Source organism: Molossus molossus, unplaced genomic scaffold (genome assembly GCF_014108415.1).
Source record: "Molossus molossus isolate mMolMol1 unplaced genomic scaffold, mMolMol1.p scaffold_m16_p_2, whole genome shotgun sequence".
NCBI classification, from domain to species: Eukaryota; Metazoa; Chordata; class Mammalia; order Chiroptera; family Molossidae; genus Molossus; species Molossus molossus.
Window position 1 is genome coordinate 130,261,315 of NW_023425355.1, and position 14,540 is coordinate 130,275,854.

Genomic DNA, 14,540 nt, shown 5'->3' on the forward strand with positions numbered 1-14,540 from the left:
GGTTACCTGAGAAGGTCATCAATCCCATCTTCTAATAAGAATGGCCCAAAACATTTAACTAACAGTAAGCCACAGTACTGGATTGTACGCAAATTCTTGTGTGTGTGTACACATATATTCATTTGCGTGGGAAATAGGTCCACAGCTTCCATCAAATTTTCTGAAGAATCTAGGACCCAAAATAGGTTTAAAAAAAAAAAAAATGCCTTGGCGAAATCACAAAACATTTTAAAGAGATTCATGAAGACAAAACAGAGTATCACAGATGCAAATACTGAAAAACAACACACAAGAGACCAAACAACCACTATCCACGATCCCCCTCCTTCGGAGGTTAGCAATTAACTAGGAAGAACAGCTGGGCCACATCAGCCAGGTCGGAAGTCTATACTAACAGCGGCACAATGACAGATGTGACTAAATGCCACCTGGGCTTAACAAAGGTTTCCCCCTGACTACACTGCCAGGCATTACAGTGGTAAAGTGATTCTAAACATATTCCCTATACTCACTCAAGAAAAACCTTGAGGAAAAACACACAAAAAAGGAAATGGACACTGAAATAAATAGACCAATTTCCCTTCTACAAAGTGCATCTATCAGCAATTTACTTAGCATTCTGAAAGTAAAATTTTCCTTACGTGGATTTTTAACTTCGAGCCAACAAGGTCCTTTGATCTTCCTGTTCATCAAGAACAGTTCCAAGCTGGATGTGTTAGTCCCAAATACATGAGAAAAAGTTTCTCCTTTCAAATCCTGAGGAAGCTGTGGCATTTCAGACTGAAAAAGGCAAAAAAAGAAAAAATATATTTTTTGTTTAAAACTATTACTTCACATTTTCCAAAGTCTGTATTTGAAATAAACAAAAGCCTCTCTATGAAGTACCAGAAGAAACTCCTTTTATATATATGAAATGTAATTTGTCACAAATGAAATCCAAAACAATTCACAGTAGGAAACAAAAACAATTCACAATGACAAAATAATGCATCTTGATGACGCCCATTAGAAGAAAAATAGGCCAAGAAGCTCCCCAAAAGAGGATTTCTGTCCAGAGCCGTACATGCCTTACTGATAAAGAACAGCCAAATAAGTACCACTGCATTAGAAGAATAAAAGCAAGAGAATGGGACTCATTCAAAATGCTTCAATGGTACATCTCATCACCACTGTCAGACATATTTCTTAAAAATTTCGCTTTTCCAATATGTGGGATCAAAACACTAGAACAAAGGTAAAAGGAGGTTAAGGTCCAGTTAATTAACATCTCACAGCCATGAACTTGCCTGTCAAAGGAGCAACAGATGCACTATAGTAACACTACTGACGCTCTCCTCTCTCAAGTTTCTATTGCTCAGAAGGGACACTTCAACAGACTAATGATGGTTAACTCCATCATGTGGCATTCGTTCCACGTGACAAACAGTTGTGTAGTTTCAATTTATTTATTTAAAGATGCAGAGAAGAACAATACAATTTGTAGTCTATATATTTACATTTTTATTCATTTTAATTATTCATTACTGAGTCCACCTCAATGAACTGTGGGCTTGAGAAGTTATGCCAATAATAATTGAAAGCCAATTGAAATTTCTAAAATAGAACAGTGTTATTCTCAACCAAAATCCAATAAATTTTCTTTGTTTGACTCACCGAGTATCTAACTTCCAAGTACTCAGATTTTTCTGGAACATCAGGTATCTCAAAAGCATAGTTCTTTTCTACTATCTGGGTAAACAGATATTTTTAAATCATTAAGATAAAAACTTTTCACAACATAAATGGACAAGCATTATATACACAACATTTAATCATTAGGAATCTAGCATCCTTATGGAACACAGAGGTAAATAAAGCCAAAGAGGCACCCGTTTCCCTTTCTGACTGGGAATAAAATAAAACACCCAGTAACTAAATGCTATAAAGACTTCTCTTAGACACCACAGAACTTAGAAATATTTGCATTCAAGAAGGGTAATAAAAGAGTTAAAATTTTTACAACGGTGATGCATTAAATCATCTGCTATTCTTTTAATATTAAGCAACCCCATCTTGCTAGAAAAATCAATAACTAGCATTATAATTATAGCTCATCTTTACTGAGCACCTGCTCTGTACCAAAGACTGTTCTAATAACCTAACATGAATGAACTGACTTAACCTCCAGCAACTCTTGAAACAGGGCCCCACTTCTCAGGGGAAGAAACAGGCCCAGAAGTCCCTCAGCACTTGTCCAGAGTCACACACACTTAGAACAGTAGGGTCAGAATGTAAAAGCACAAGGTGTATTGCCTCAGAACCTATGCTCTTCACCATTACACCACACTGCTTTTAGAATTTGCGAGACTTGATCCATCAGCCATAATTCAAAGCTCAAATAGTTAAGACCATTAGTCTTATCTTCAGCAACCCAACCCTCCCTTTATCGCAAGTCACATTAACAGCCAGTATGTTGAATGAGTTACAGTCCCCACAATGATGGCCAAAGGCATCAATATCTCACAAAATCAATTATCTCACAAGTGAGCAATATGTATCACAAAAGATTTTTCTTCTATATCAGAATAGCATCATAGTCCCTAATTTTTTTTAGAAATTAAACCCCGTTATTTTTTTTTAATTGATAGTCCCTAATTTTTAAAGATAAGACCTCATTTAACTAAGATAACTTGGCAATAACTAATATAAATAAGATCAGAACAGCTTCTTCTCCATTTGGGAATAAGAGCACAAGATATGCTTCAAGTATTAAAAGCAATTACTTTGGCCCTAGCCGGTTTGGCTCAGCGGTTAGAGCATCGGCCTGCAAACCAATGAGTCTCAGGTTCGATTCCGATCAAGGGCATATATCTCAGTTGCAGTTTGTCCCTGGCCCTGATCGGGTCATTCAGGAGGCAGTCAGTCAATGTGTCTCTATCACATCAATGTTTCTCTCTGTCTCTCTCTCTCTTACTCCCTCCCACTCTATCTAATGATAAATAGAAAAATATCCTTGGGTGAGGAATTAAAAAAAAGAAAAAGAAAATAAATAAATAAATAAATAAAAGCAATTACTTTTCTATGAGTAATCTTCCTATTGAAATTAATGAACATTATAAGCAGTTTAAAGAGAAAAATTTTTATAAATCTAACATACTGGTTTTACATTGATACTATGAATTCTCTAGTCAATGAATTATAGCCACACAGAGAGCAGTTTGCACAAAGAAGATATGCAACAACTATTTGCTAAATCAGGAAATAAACAATCAACTAATAATTAGAGCTGGAAAAATTTATCACCAAATACAAACCTTGGACTTGAACTTCATAATTTTATATTTTGCTGCTATTTTCTCATCGAATTCATTATAAACATCCTTCATTGTAACTGGAGTTCCTGTTTCTTTCCTTGTGTTTAAATCAATTTTCTGCTCTCCCATAGAGAGGGAAGGGGAGGGGGGGAAAAAAGAGTATCTGTACATGAATCTCTTCAACCATCAGAAACCCAAGTTTAAATCAATTTTCATCTTCACCCATTTAAACATTTAATAGAACAGTCTTACGGGTGAGTTCAAAGATACAAAAAGACCCAAAAATGTACTAAACCCAGTGCCCAATTCTTCCCAATGTCATCATAAAAGCAAACCAGAGCTAAAAATAATCAGTCGATCCTACAAAACGGGAGAAGTGTTGTAAATTCTGACCAAGATTCTTCACAGTTCAACTCAGATGGGGAATGGGGAGGGGCTAGGCTTGGGAGGGGAGTATGGATGTTAAGCCCCAATAAAAAGGAGGAGCAAATGGAATTAACCCTGTTAAATGGCTAAGGAGGAAATGGTACTGCTGCTTATACAACAAAAGCATGAAAACTGGGCCAAACTCCATGTCACATTTTAGAGCCACACACTCCCAACCGCCATTACTATGGAAACGGGAGGTGGGGGGAAAGGCAGCATCACATACTAAAACTCAGACACTTTTACACTCTTTCACACTCTTCCTAACAAGTTGACAAACAGAGTTCTACTTCATTTCTCTACTTTTCCCAATCTCAAATGGAACTGCTGACAATCAACGGTGACTAGGCAGGCAGCAAGAAAAAAGCATCAAAGTTGTGGATAATTCACAGCTCTGTTGAAGAATAGAGCTGGTGGCAGAACAGAGAATGCACTTAAGATTAGAAGCTCATCACTAACATTTACCGTTTCACGGGGAAGGAAGTAGAGCGTTCGATCAATGTTTTTCACCATGACACAACAGCTCACGTGGGTTTCAGCGGATTTGATCCAAACTTTGCCAAACAGAAATACCACACCTAAAAGAGTAATAGAAAACAATGGGGAAAAAACATTATAAGTACATCAAAGGGGTACTACAAAGACTCAGTGAATGTGTCCACACATTTATGCCTTCGCGATGTCATTTTTTTACAGTAAATTTATATCTGGTGTCCAGTTCCCAAGGTCAGTTCCTTTATTCAGTACTTATGCCATATGACAATACCACACTGGTAAAACCTGTGACCACCAGGAGGACAGAGGACATGGTGTAAATATTTTTCCTAGAATAAGGGAGACATCCAGGTAAATAGAGACAAACCTTGGTTATTAGGGTGACATCCCAGACCTGAGTAGATATACCTGGGGAACTACTACGACACCCTAGGTCAGTGTAGAAACCCCTGGGGAATCAGGGAAACATCCTAAATCAGTGTTGAATAAAAAACACAAAATACAATTTCCCTTGAATCAGGATTACCCAGGTTAACAGAAACAAAAAAGCAAACCATTTTCCAAAAAATCTCAGATTTAAACCCCTTGTGAGAACTTTGAGAATACTCAATTCCTTTTTAGCATTTGTACTTACCAACAAAAATTAACATTCATGTATAAGGATAACTATGCATGATACCTCAGTATTCTTCTGTATGTAAAACTATGTTTGGAAAAAGACAATTCATCTATCTTATTCCATATAATAATAAATGTCTCATAATAGGGTTCAACCACTATCACCTATTTCACCCTTTCTACCTCACAGATGACTTAAGACACCTAAGTACGTAGTGTTTATAGTGTTCCTCTCTTCTACTTCGGTCTAACAAATGGTCTAATAACCAGCTCAGCAGACACACTCCGTTTGAGATCCCTCTGTAATATATACCAAGCCTTTCTAGACATCAAGTCATCATTGTTCATGAAAACTGGCCATCATGTTAGGACTCCAAAGATTTGTTAGTCAAACTAAGAGATGATCACTGCAAAATCCTGCGCTCCACAAATAATTACACAGCAGTAACCAACACAGCAACTCAACACAGCCACTTGTCTGAGACATTAAGAAAATTCTGCCACATATAAAAGCTACAGTACACAAGGCCAATTACTCCAGTTTCACAAGATAGCTCATTAGTGCTTCCTTTTGTCACTCGTCCTAGTAGAAATAAGACCATCTAAGAATTTTCATTTCTGCAGATGATTAAAATTCTTACAAGAGCTGTGTGATTTTCATCTGGGGGGAAAGAGGCAGGTGGGGTTGGTTGGGGAGAGGGGAGGACTGTGGGGATGATTAAAAAGAAAAATATCACAGTAGCGCAGAAAATTAAAAGTCATCCTATCCTTACAACAGTTAGAGATGAAAAAACAAAATTCCAAGCAAAGAAAAATAAAGACCCTAATATTGGATTCAAAGATTCAAATAGCTCATTTTATAGTCGAACTAATATCACACTTCATGCAACACATTTGACACCGTTTATGCCTCATTTGCCACAAAAAGATCATGGTAAACAAAGATTACACCACCACCCCCCCAAAGTAACTAGCTGAAACCAGGTGCAGTCAGGATTATTCAACCTTGAAAAAGTCATAATGAAGACAAGATATCTTCCCATATGCAAAGAGTAAGATTCTTTTCATAATTATGGAGCATTCAGCAACAACTGACTTACTTAGAATCTGTAAGAAAGTGAGAAACAATAACTGGGTCTTTGGGAGTACTTCGTTTTTATTAGTAGCATTGATTTCACCAAGGCTCAATGATCATTACCTGCTATCTTGATGAAACCGTCCAACCCTCTGAGATTAAAGGATTTTTTTAAGCCATCTTATTTAACCCATTGGCATGGATCACAGGGGACACAACTTGAGAAGTACCACAGAACAGCAGAGTGGACTGAGGGTGAGAAGCCCAGAACTCTGCCACTGAAGAGCTGACCACTTCTATTTTAGAACCTCAGCTTCCTCCTCTGTAAGTGAACAACTAGACTAGGTGATCCTGAGGCATTATCCAACACAAGCAATTTACTTTCACCTTAGCATTTGGAAGACAGACCAATAACAGACAAGCACCTCTTTCGATTGCAAAATACTTCCCAAGGGTGGTTTAAAAGGCCTATCCAGGACTATGGTTAGTGCCAGGAATTCAACAACACATGGTATAAATTGGTTGCTTTGCAAATATACCTGTGCTTCAGTGCCTCAATTTTAAACTCTAACACTTATGATGATACAGACTAGCACTAGCCAATAGAAATTTCAGCACTGGCCTGGCCTGTGTGGCTCAGTTGGTTGGGTGTCGTCCCGTGTACTAAAAGGTTGCTGGTTCAATTAAATTCTTGGTCAGGGCACATGCCTGGGTTGTGGGCTTGATCCCCGGTAGGAGGCATGCAGGAGGCAGCAGATTGATGTTTCGCTCTCACATGGATGTTTCTCTCTCTCTCTCTGTCCCGCTCCCTTCCTCTCTTAAAAAAAAAAAAAAAATCAATTAAAAAAAAAAGAAATTTCAGCACTGCCTGGAAATAAAAGGGGCCAGCCTCCCAGGAATTAAAAGGTTTTGGGGGAATTGTTCTGTCTGTATCTGTGACATCCATGAATATGGTAGCTACTAGCCACATGTGGCTACTGAGCACTTGAAGTGTGGCTAGAGGCTGAAAAGCTGGATTTTAAATTTTATTTCATTTTAATCGATTTCAATGTAAAGAGCTACATGTGGCCAGTGGCTACCAGAGTGGATAGTGCAGCTCCAGACATTACCCTGCAAAACAGTGCTCTGGTTTTTAATAAGAGTATCAACCAGTAAACAAAAGACAAAAATAATACACAGGAAAGAAAGATGGTTGTTGTTCCTTAAGGTTGTAGTCCTTTGGCAATTGACACTAGCAATCTGATGCTTTATATGTGGATTAACCTGGGAGGGGGGCACCATCCACTTTTGAGCTACCCATTCTTACCCAACGCTTCCAGAGATAAACTCAGTATACTAACGAATGCAACTATAAATGTCTGAAACCTTTCATGTGTATCTATAGGACTGTCAATCACTATGCAGTTTATCTCAATAAACATTTTTTTTTAATCCTCACCTAAGAATATTTTTCTACTTATTATCAGATAGAGTGGGAGGGAGGGAGAGAGAGAGACAGAGAGAAACATTGATGTGATAGAACCACATCGACTAGCTGCCTCCTGCAGGACCTGACCAGGGCTGGCGACAAACTGCAACCGAGGTACGTGCCCTTGACCAGAATCAAACCTGCGACTCATTGGTCCGAGGGCTAATGCTCTAACCACTGAGGAGGGCTCAATAAACATTTATTAAACACCTACTATATGCCTGGCATCAATACTGAAAACTGAGCAGTGGTTACAGTGTCAGCCCATGCACTGAAGGGTCACAGGTTCGATTCCCAGTCAAGGGCATATACCTGGGTTACAGGCTGGATCCTTAGCCCCTAGTTGGAGCTCATGTGAGAGGCAACCAATGTGTCTCTCTCACATCGATGTTTCTTCCTTTCTCTCTCTCCCCGGCTTCCTCCCTCCCACTCTCTCTGAAAAATCAATGGAAAAATATATCCTCGGGTGAGGATTAACAAAAAAATAAAAGGTCCCAGCCTTCTAGGAGTTAAAAGGCTTGGGGGAAAGAACTTATATGCATGTATGCATAACCAATGAACATAGACAACAATGCTGGGGGGGTGGGGGGTAGGATGAGGAGAAGGGTGTCTAGGGGGGAAAAGGGAAAAAACATCTGTAACAAAAATAAATTAATAAAAATTGAAAAATAAATAAATAAATAAATAAAAGGCTTTGGAGTAAACAAAAACACAGAATCATATCTTTTCAAAATAGTATGACAAATGCTACGATGTGGTCACAGAGAAAGGGCTCTTAGGCCAGACTAGAGAATTAGGACACTTCCCAGAGATGACACCTGGGCTGAGCCAGGTGAGGGCATTCCAGTCAAACACAGTGAGTTAAGGGACATGGTATAATGAGCAGCAGGCACAGTCAGGGAGCTATTTCTAGGGCACAAAAGTTATGCATGGCAGGCATGAGAAGCCTTGCTAAGGAACTTGGACTTTTATGTTATAGGCAGTAACCACCAAGTATGTTTTTTAATGAGGAAATGACATGGTCAGAGTTACCCTTCTAAGCAATCGCTCTGGCCACCATGTGGGGGATGGTAGTTGAGGGACTGATTAGGAGGCTGGTGCAATGTAGGCAAGAAGGGATCAGAGGTGGGAATTGTGAGGAGAAAGAGAAGATAGCTTGTCTACTTTAGGAGAGAAAACTAATGAGACGTGATGAAGGAAGTGGGAAATCAAGGCTGGCTCCAACGTTTCTGATTTTGATGGCATCATTAACCAAGACAGGGAATGAAATCGAGCATCAAGTAGATACAGTACAGACAGTAGCACTGGGAAGGGCAGGCCCAACAGGTCGCACAACTCCAGTGAGCACCACTCACAAAGCCATGCTCCAGAGGTCCCGTGAAGCACAAGTGAAAATGGTGTCCCCTGTGGCTGTACAGTGGGGCAGCCTGGGTTTGTTTTTTGGTTTTTGTTTTTTTATCCTCATTCGAGGACATTTTTCCATTTTTTGTTCAGATAGAGCAGGAGGGAGAGAGAGGAAGAGAGAGAGAAACATCGACGTGAAAGGAATACATCGAGTGGCTGCCACCCGCACAACCGACCAGGGCCGGGGACAAACTGCAACCGAGGTACGCGCCCCTAGCGGGAACTGAACCCGGGTCTCTCAGGACAGCAGGCCAACGCTCTAACCGCTGAGCCAAACCGGCCAGGGCGCAGCCTGGGTTTTGACAATGGATGGGAAATATTTGTTCAGCCTCATGTAATCACAACTGCCAGCCTACCTTCCACTGGCAAGTAACAAAGAGGTAATTAAAAGTGTTGAGAGGGTCTAACCAAACTGACTTGCCCTAGCTAAAGAAGATAAGATACCATTTCTAAGATTGCTTGTATCTTTACCTAAGAAACTAACACATGGCAATTTGCTACTCAAGTGGTTCTGTAAGAGTTTCTACATATTTGATTAGCTGAAATATATTAACCATTAAGGTCTTTCCAGTTAAAGTCAATGCCTGATTATACGAAAGGTAAATCTGGTCTCCAAGTCTGATAATTAATACTTAGTCTTCTTACTCATTCACTTGCTTCACTTACACCTAGGCACTCCCTCTATTTTCACCAGATGCAGCTTCCAGGAAACCATTTTGAAAAATAAAGTTTGCACCCTGGCTGGTTTGGTTCAGCAGTTAGAGCATCAGCCCTCAGACCAAAGGGTCTCGAGTTCAATCCCCGATCAAGGGCACGTGCCTGGGTTGCAGGTTCAATCCCCGGCCTGGCCATGCGGGAGGCAACCAATCAGTGTGTCTCTCTCCCTCCTTCCCTCCTTTCCACACTCTCTAAAAAAACAAAACAAAACAAACCCAATGGAAACATATCCTCGGGTGTGGCTAAAAAGAAAAATACAGTTCACATCTACCCTCAGATCCAGAAATGGATCCGAATGAAAGTAACTATTTAAGGGTGTATACTGCATCTTCCATTAATCCAACAGACTTTGTCATACCCAACCCTATGAAGAAGGGCTCAAAGGAGCTCAAAAGGAAACTGGAGAGCCTCCTGGCTTTTGTGAGTCAGATTAGCTCATTCAAAGGACGACCTGGGAATCATCCTTGATTCCTCCTTTCTGTCAACCCTCACATCAATCCATCAGCAAGTTCATGTCAAAATACATATTAAATGTGTTCACTTCTCTCCACAGCCACCACTAGTCCAAGTAACTACATGCCTGCCCTGAACTGACTGATCTCCAGGGCTTCCACACTACCTCACACCAGCCCCCCCACACACACACACACACGCACGCACAAACGCACACACATGTGCACCATTCTCCACACAAATCGGAGGTTTCCTGTTAAAATGTACGCCCAACTATGAAACCACCATCCCACCTACCCTGCTGGTACTTAAAATCTTCCACCACCTCCCCATGGCTCTTAAGATCTAAACTCCTTAATATGGTTTTCAAGGTCCCTTCATCATCTGGTCTTGGCCTTTATCTCTGATTCATTTTCTACCAATCCTGTCACTTGATTACTATGCTACAACCACACAAGCTGCCTCCTGTGCTTACTGGTTCATCAGGCTGAAATGTTCTTTCTTCAGATCTGCACATGCCTCAAATCTTAGCCCAAAGGTGGTCTCCTCAGACAGGCCTTCCCAGACTATCCCCCAACTAACTGCCTTTACATCATTAATCAACTTACCTTATTTATTGCCTATTCCCCACACCTGCTCCCACACCACTAGAATGTAAGTTCCATTAGAATCGAGAATTTATCCAGCTTGTTCATCCCATCTCAGTGCCCAGCACACAATACTATGTTCAATTTGCTGAATGAATAAATTAATGACTGATTCTTTTAAAGTCCATAACTATAACTTCAGATACATCAAAGGTAAACTACAAGCACACATTCCACAATTACATATAACTGGTGTTCAGAAAAAGCATCTTTTAGGATTATTCACACCACACAACTCCCTTCCATCTGAGTGACTCCTGCACTTGACAGTGACTGAGTGTTGCTCCCTTCCTATGCATGTATGTGAGCACAGAGCCTGTGCCAATTACAATCACAAAAGCTTTTAAGGGAAAAGCGCTATTTCATGTTAAAGACATACAGTATGATTACCTGGTTGGTTGTACTGATCTTCATAAGCATCCAGCCAATAAAACTGAAATACTTGTTCTTCATCTGCCCCTTTTACCAGTGGCAGGTGATTGGAATCCACTTGAACTTCCTGAGCTGAGAAACTGCTGTCATCTTCCTGATCGATGTCCCAACAAGAGACATCTGGGAGAAAACCTCCTCTGCAAAAATCACATGTTCAAAAACCTTTCAAAATCCAACAGAGTAATTGTAGCGCTACTTGCCAGAAAAGTCATAAAATGCTCTTACAAGCAGGACATGGTCCCTTTCCCAAGATCTGCCTCATGTTTCACTGCCTCGGATGGCTCACTCTCTTGGTCCCAGGTCTTAGCAGCCACAGGCTCCACATCCACCTCCTCAGCTTCCATGGGCTCATCAAAGTCGCCATCTTCAAAATCTATTGCCCCTGACTCCTCCTTGCCGTGTGTACACAATGCTTCTGGCACTGGCTCTCCTGTAGGCATCATTGCACACGCCCATCAAAAACTGCTGCTGTGGAGCACAAAGGGTTCCCCAGCACAGCCATAGCAGCCGACCCTTTTCCCACACTGTATCTGCATGTCTCTTCAATTTCCAAATCGGATGTCTAACTTTTACTGCTATGAATTCAAAACGTGCTATCACAAATACCTTCAACATCACCTCCACTTCTTCTTTCCTGGGGCCTCCATTTGACAGCACTTTGCAACTGCTCCACACCCTTGTACTTCTGCCACATCATACTTACCAGCAAATTCAGCACGTTTAAGAGGAATAGGAGTTAACAGAGGCTCCTTCTTTGAGACAGGGGAAGCAGTTTTTTCTGAAGGAACTGCCTGTAAATGTTTTTAAATGTTTAGTCAGTTAGACCTGCATACTAAAAATATGCCCACTGTCCTACCCTGACCAGAGATAATAACAGTTCCCATTTATAAAACGATTTTGTGTATTATTAATGTAACAGCTTCAATTATTTTACTTTTACCTAGGTTTACAAAAAAATACTTGTTTCCAGGAGGAAAATTATTACATTTAGCACAGTTGTAATACCTATAATAAACACATACGACTTACTACAAAATTTACTATGACAAAAGTAGGCACATGCTATTTTTGAAATACATGAAACTATATAATGAAATGGGAGTCCTAATTTAAAACGAAAATCAAGAACGAATTCAAAGGTATTTCGCTCGCATAGAAAAGCAACAAAATACATTTTAAGCAATAGCATAAATCAGGTTTGAAGGTATTTCCACACATTTTACCTTCGGGGTGTGCATGGAGAAAGGATTCCGTGAAGCTCCAACGGATCTTTTCTTCTTCGGTATTATTACTGGTGGTGGAGTTATCTGAGGTGTCTAAAAGGAGGGTTAAGAAGACATTCACTGCCATACTTGGTTTACCACAAGATGGAAAAAGTACATTTCTTTCCCCATTGAAGCCCAATGAGCAAAGCATTTTTTTTCTTCCTTGGTCCCCCCACAGATCTATGTTCATGCACTGTGGTTACTATAGCAACACTACCATAGACTCACTAGAAACCCAGAATAGACATTGAATCCACCCCTGACTAATTTTTTCCTTTTAAAAAATTAACATACTTTTCCCTTATCCTTCCAGAATATTATATTTAAAAATGGTCATGCTAGAACTCCATGGTGTTGGTGTAAATCATTTGAATCAAGGGTCACTTAGGAAGACGCACACCTCTGAATGAGAGTTTAGTTTTTTTGTAAAACAGCAAATGCCCAGTACAGCTGAGCCTGCCTGAGTTCTATCAGGAACAGCTCACTGACTCTTCCTTTGCTCCAACTCCGAATTCTCACACCTGACTGTACAGACTGACAGGCTTCAATCTATTTTGGGAACATACACTGCAGCAACTGAGTGCATTCCCAGAGCTGACTTATGTGTATATTCTTACTACCTCAGACACCCCACACACACAGCTTAAATTACAGAATTGCAGAGCTTGTAATAGCTGGAAAGTACTCTCACCTAAAACGGTGAAAAGAAAGCACTTTGAAGGGTTGGTGTTCATTGGTTTGGGGTTTTTTGTTCGTGGTGGTATTCTTACCACATTTTTAAAAATTCTGGCAATAGTCTGCTTTGTATAATCACTGAACTGTTTCTTTTGCCTCTGCATATTTAATAACTGTCAGAGATTCACTTACCTCAGTGGTCAGATCTTGTAGAATGTCACCTAGCAGATCATCCTTGGACAAGTCTACAGCTTTCTGGAAGTTATAAAAGAAGGTAGAATGAGACAGCCCTGCACTTCCCATTTTCACCCAGACCACATGTCTATGAAAGGAAGACCTAACCTCTTTAGTCCTCACTCTGAGCATTCATCTACCAGTCACAGATATTAACAACCACGTGAGCATACATAACTCCCAAACCTAGAGCTCCCGTCCTCCGATTCCATCCTCATTCTATCATCCTCCTATTAATCACTGAAATAAACACCATCAGTTCAGCTTTTTGATTCAATTTTCTTTTCTATCTCCAAGTTCCAACCACTGAGGTGCTTAAATTCACCTAGAAATCTACATTCAATTTAGTGACTCAAATTGGGAAAATACTACTCAAATATTTAAGCTCAAATACAGAGAGCACCTATTGTTTGTATAATCAAATATTAAATTATTTTCACAAAAGAAAGGAAAAATATAAGAAAAACACAAAACTCACATCTACAGTTTTCTTCCCAGCACTAGCAATAAACATTGACTTGATATCATTTGGTTTTGTCACCGCAGTTTTCTTTACATTCCTCTTTTCTTTGTTGCGTGCTTTACCATCCTTTCCTGTTGGAAGATAAATTATTTAGAAACATTCACTGACAGAAATCAAAATGAAAAAGTAAGAGCCCAGTTACCTGCTCTCTGTGTATGAGAATTTGAGAAGAAAAGTGTTAAAAAAATTCAAAATGCAAAAGCATGATATTTTATGCAGGGTACACAGGAAAGAATCCTTAAAATGAGCTGAATTCAGGATCACTTGAGTTGAATGTTATTTCAAAACCTGATGGAAATATCAGTAAAATATCTGGATGAATTATTAAGTGTGACTGTTTAATTGCTATTGTTAGTGTGAATAAAAAGCTTTTTAAAAGTTAGGGGGAGGTTCTGTTTTCCCCATAGAATTAAAAAGATCAAGTTCATCTGGAAGCAGATGAGCCTACAAGATCACCTTTTAGCACTATACTGAATCTGAAAAGAAAACTAAACTTTGAAAAAATAGGATTACTGCCCTGGCCAGTTTGGCTCAGCAGTTAGAGCATCGGCCTGCAGTCTAGAGAGACCCGGGTTCAGTTCCCGCTAAGGGCATGTACCTCGGTTGCAGTTTGTCCCCGGCCCTGGTTGGATCGTGCGGGTGGCAACCACTCGATGTGTCCCTTTCACATCGATGTTTCTCTCTCTCTCTCCCTTCCTCTCTCCCCCTCCCACTCTATCTGAACAAAAAATGGAAAAATGTCCTCGGGTGAGGATTAAAAAATAGGATTACCAGTAATGATATTGCAACATCCTAATTTCCATTTTATGAAGAAC

General features: G+C 40.0%; 1 protein-coding gene across 5 annotated transcripts in view; it reads right to left on the reverse strand.

Annotated features, from left to right (window-relative positions):
* The window catches only part of POLA1 (DNA polymerase alpha 1, catalytic subunit), a 321,724-nt gene that overhangs the window by 288,762 nt on the left and 18,422 nt on the right, over window positions 1–14,540 (reverse strand). For 4 of the 5 annotated variants that reach the window (XM_036270523.1, XM_036270524.1, XM_036270526.1 and 1 more), the window contains exons 5-14: window positions 13,681–13,796; window positions 13,161–13,223; window positions 12,252–12,344; window positions 11,732–11,819; window positions 11,254–11,458; window positions 10,987–11,165; window positions 4,185–4,297; window positions 3,294–3,410; window positions 1,654–1,728; window positions 642–780 (exon numbers count right to left, since the gene is read on the reverse strand). In XM_036270523.1, coding sequence (XP_036126416.1) covers window positions 642–780; window positions 1,654–1,728; window positions 3,294–3,410; window positions 4,185–4,297; window positions 10,987–11,165; window positions 11,254–11,458; window positions 11,732–11,819; window positions 12,252–12,344; window positions 13,161–13,223; window positions 13,681–13,796 — 1,188 coding nt within the window. The remainder of the gene's footprint in view (window positions 1–641; window positions 781–1,653; window positions 1,729–3,293; window positions 3,411–4,184; window positions 4,298–10,986; window positions 11,166–11,253; window positions 11,459–11,731; window positions 11,820–12,251; window positions 12,345–13,160; window positions 13,224–13,680; window positions 13,797–14,540) is intronic. The other variant, XM_036270528.1, reaches the window with a different exon arrangement.